Source organism: Solanum verrucosum, unplaced genomic scaffold (assembly GCF_900185275.1).
Source record: "Solanum verrucosum unplaced genomic scaffold, falcon-dt-bn FXZP01000020.1, whole genome shotgun sequence".
NCBI classification, from domain to species: domain Eukaryota; kingdom Viridiplantae; phylum Streptophyta; class Magnoliopsida; order Solanales; family Solanaceae; genus Solanum; species Solanum verrucosum.
The window spans coordinates 772,100-774,382 of NW_026019903.1; the positions used below are offsets into that span (position 1 = coordinate 772,100).

General features: G+C 36.7%; 1 protein-coding gene across 1 annotated transcript; it reads right to left on the reverse strand.

Annotated features, from left to right (window-relative positions):
* Positions 1-207: 207 nt before the first annotated feature.
* Positions 208-1,783, reverse strand: LOC125820164 (flavanone 3-dioxygenase 3-like). The gene is made up of 3 exons (XM_049499594.1): positions 1,501-1,783; positions 899-1,146; positions 208-778 (listed from the first exon to the last, which is right to left on the reverse strand). Exons 1-3 carry the CDS (start codon positions 1,747-1,749, stop codon positions 208-210), a joined length of 1,068 nt encoding a protein of 355 aa, XP_049355551.1. The 5' UTR covers positions 1,750-1,783.
* Between the last annotated feature and the right edge of the window lie 500 nt (positions 1,784-2,283).

The window sequence follows — 2,283 nt, forward strand, 5'->3', positions numbered from 1 at the left end:
AAATTTATTTGTCACTGTGAGATCTTGTACATGAAGAATGAAGAGACCCTCACGATTGATATTAGAGTGTGTCATAAGAAAAACAGCTACAAGTTATATGCCTGTGTATTTAAACAGTACGAACACAGAGGTTGTGCAGCATAGAATTTGAGTGTAAAGAAGAGATTTCTTGTCTGCTCTGCTCTGCTGTCTCATTTACCATAATCTTCATGAGTTTATTTTTAATTTGTCTATGTACTTTGCTTCCACAATATCTTCTCCAGAAATGAAGTCTAGAAAATCACTGAAGCTTCCTTCTTTATAGGACAAGATATGTTGTTCATTGACAAGCTCTGATGCAGGTCTAACTTTTTTACCTAAAGCTAGACTATGAAGGCTGGCAATCGAAATGCGCTTTTTTTCTGAGTTAACTGTTGCTCGATGTAGAACACTTTTGTATCTGCCATTGCTCAATACTTCCATTTGATCTCCCAATTGAACAATGAGAGCTCCTTCAATGAGTGGAACTGAATGCCACTTTTCATCTCGATCCATGATTTGCAAGCCCAGATGGTTTTGAAGAATGATTGTTAGCATACCATAATCTGTATGTGGTGGCAATCCTAGTGTAAGATCTGGCTCAGGACATGCTGGATAGCAATTAACTGCCATGACCTGGGAACCTTCTGCAATGTCTTCATGTAAGTAATTACTGTTTAGTTCTAAGCTCTCAAATATCACCTCCATGAGTTCTTCTTGCAACTTTTGTGCTGCCACTGTGTAGTTTCCCATTTTCTTCCTGCATGAAGAATTTCTTTAGGATCTTGAAGAAATTATATCGTTCTTGAACAGTAAGAAGTTGAATCTACAAGACAACTTTTCTGCTAAAAATATTCAGTAAAGAAAATGAAAGACTTACTTGTAATCTGTGGGATTTGATGGCCAAAAGTCGAGCCAAGTTGAGGTTGGATTAGCATAGTGCTTGAGGAAGTCTCTCCAGAAGTATACTTTGTCTTTGACATGATTTAGACTGGTACCATATCTTACGGGGTCATGAACATTCGAAGACAAGAGATGCCTTTTCTCTTCAGTTGGTAAATTGAAGAATTCACTCGCAGCATCTATAGCATCTTTCATGACTGATATTGGGATTCCATGGTTAACTACCTGCAGAATCATTTATTGCATGCATGGTGTTATTTACGCTCAGCTGAATTTGTGAAGAACGTCATATTTTTCTTCCTATTAGACAACCTAAGTAGCTGAAATCTTGGACATTGACTTGTTTAAGTGAATCTGAAAATAAAGGTTAATGAGAAGACAAAGGAGATGAGACCTAGAACCTTAATGCACCATGTGTGACATTAAGTTCTTTCTATATGTTGATGATCTGACGACATCTTTTTCCTTATTTGGATCCTATCGCAAGGAACAAAGTAAACAAATAGGGTAACACTTTCTTATCTAGTATGCAGTTGCAGGTGACATGGACACGACACGACACTGCATGACAAGTAGTACCTGGAAGAAACCAAATTTCTTGCAAGCCAGGTGTACTTCCTGGATTATCTGAGGCCGAAGAAGAGGGTGTTGCAGATAGGATAGATCCACAATTGGCAAGCATGTGTTATACTCGGCTCCATTGGGCCGTAGGGACGGTGGAAGGATATAGCGCTTGGGAACACAGGTTAGTTCCTCTTCAGTAAGTGTCATGGCACTAGTAAATGAACCATTTGGTGAAGCTGAACTCCCTATCATTTTTCCCACCATATTGTGTTATTCTTCCTTTATGTTCCATATGGCTTTTAATTACTCCCTATTTATAAGGAGGAAAATATGAAGATATGGTTGGAGTTTTTAATTATTTATCCAGGTATATGTGTAATGTATAATGAGTATATATATATACGTATAATGCTATGGTACTATGACTATAACCAATGAAGAAATATTGTATATAGTCATACATGAATAGCCAAAGAGTGAAAACATTTTAGGCTTGGTAATTGTCGGTCTTGATAGTTGAATCTGATAGTGTAACTGTGTTCAGATTCAAGTGGGTGTGGTCCACGCGCCATGAGAGAGAATGATGATCTAATTTTACACGTGCGTACGTATTGGAACATTAATTTTTCCCTTTTAACTTCCTATCCGGGTAGTAATTCAACTCGTTCCCTATTTGTTCAGTGCTACTCTCTCGGTATTGTTTGTTTGATTTTAATTTGATATGAAGTTTTAAAAAAATAATTTTAAAAAATATTCTTGTAGTGTTAAATTAAAGATATATAAAATGTATCAAAATAT

Bases quoted from the DNA above. Each gene is read 5' to 3' on its own strand.
- LOC125820164 (XM_049499594.1), bottom strand. From the start codon at position 1,749: ATGGTGGGAAAAATGATAGGGAGTTCAGCTTCACCAAATGGTTCATTT. The intron at 1,147-1,500 runs GTACTACTTGTC...ATGATTCTGCAG, and splicing joins AGAAATTTGGTTTCTTCCAG to GTAGTTAACCATGGAATCCC. The intron at 779-898 runs GTAAGTCTTTCA...TTCTTCATGCAG, and splicing joins TCAAATCCCACAGATTACAA to GAAGAAAATGGGAAACTACA.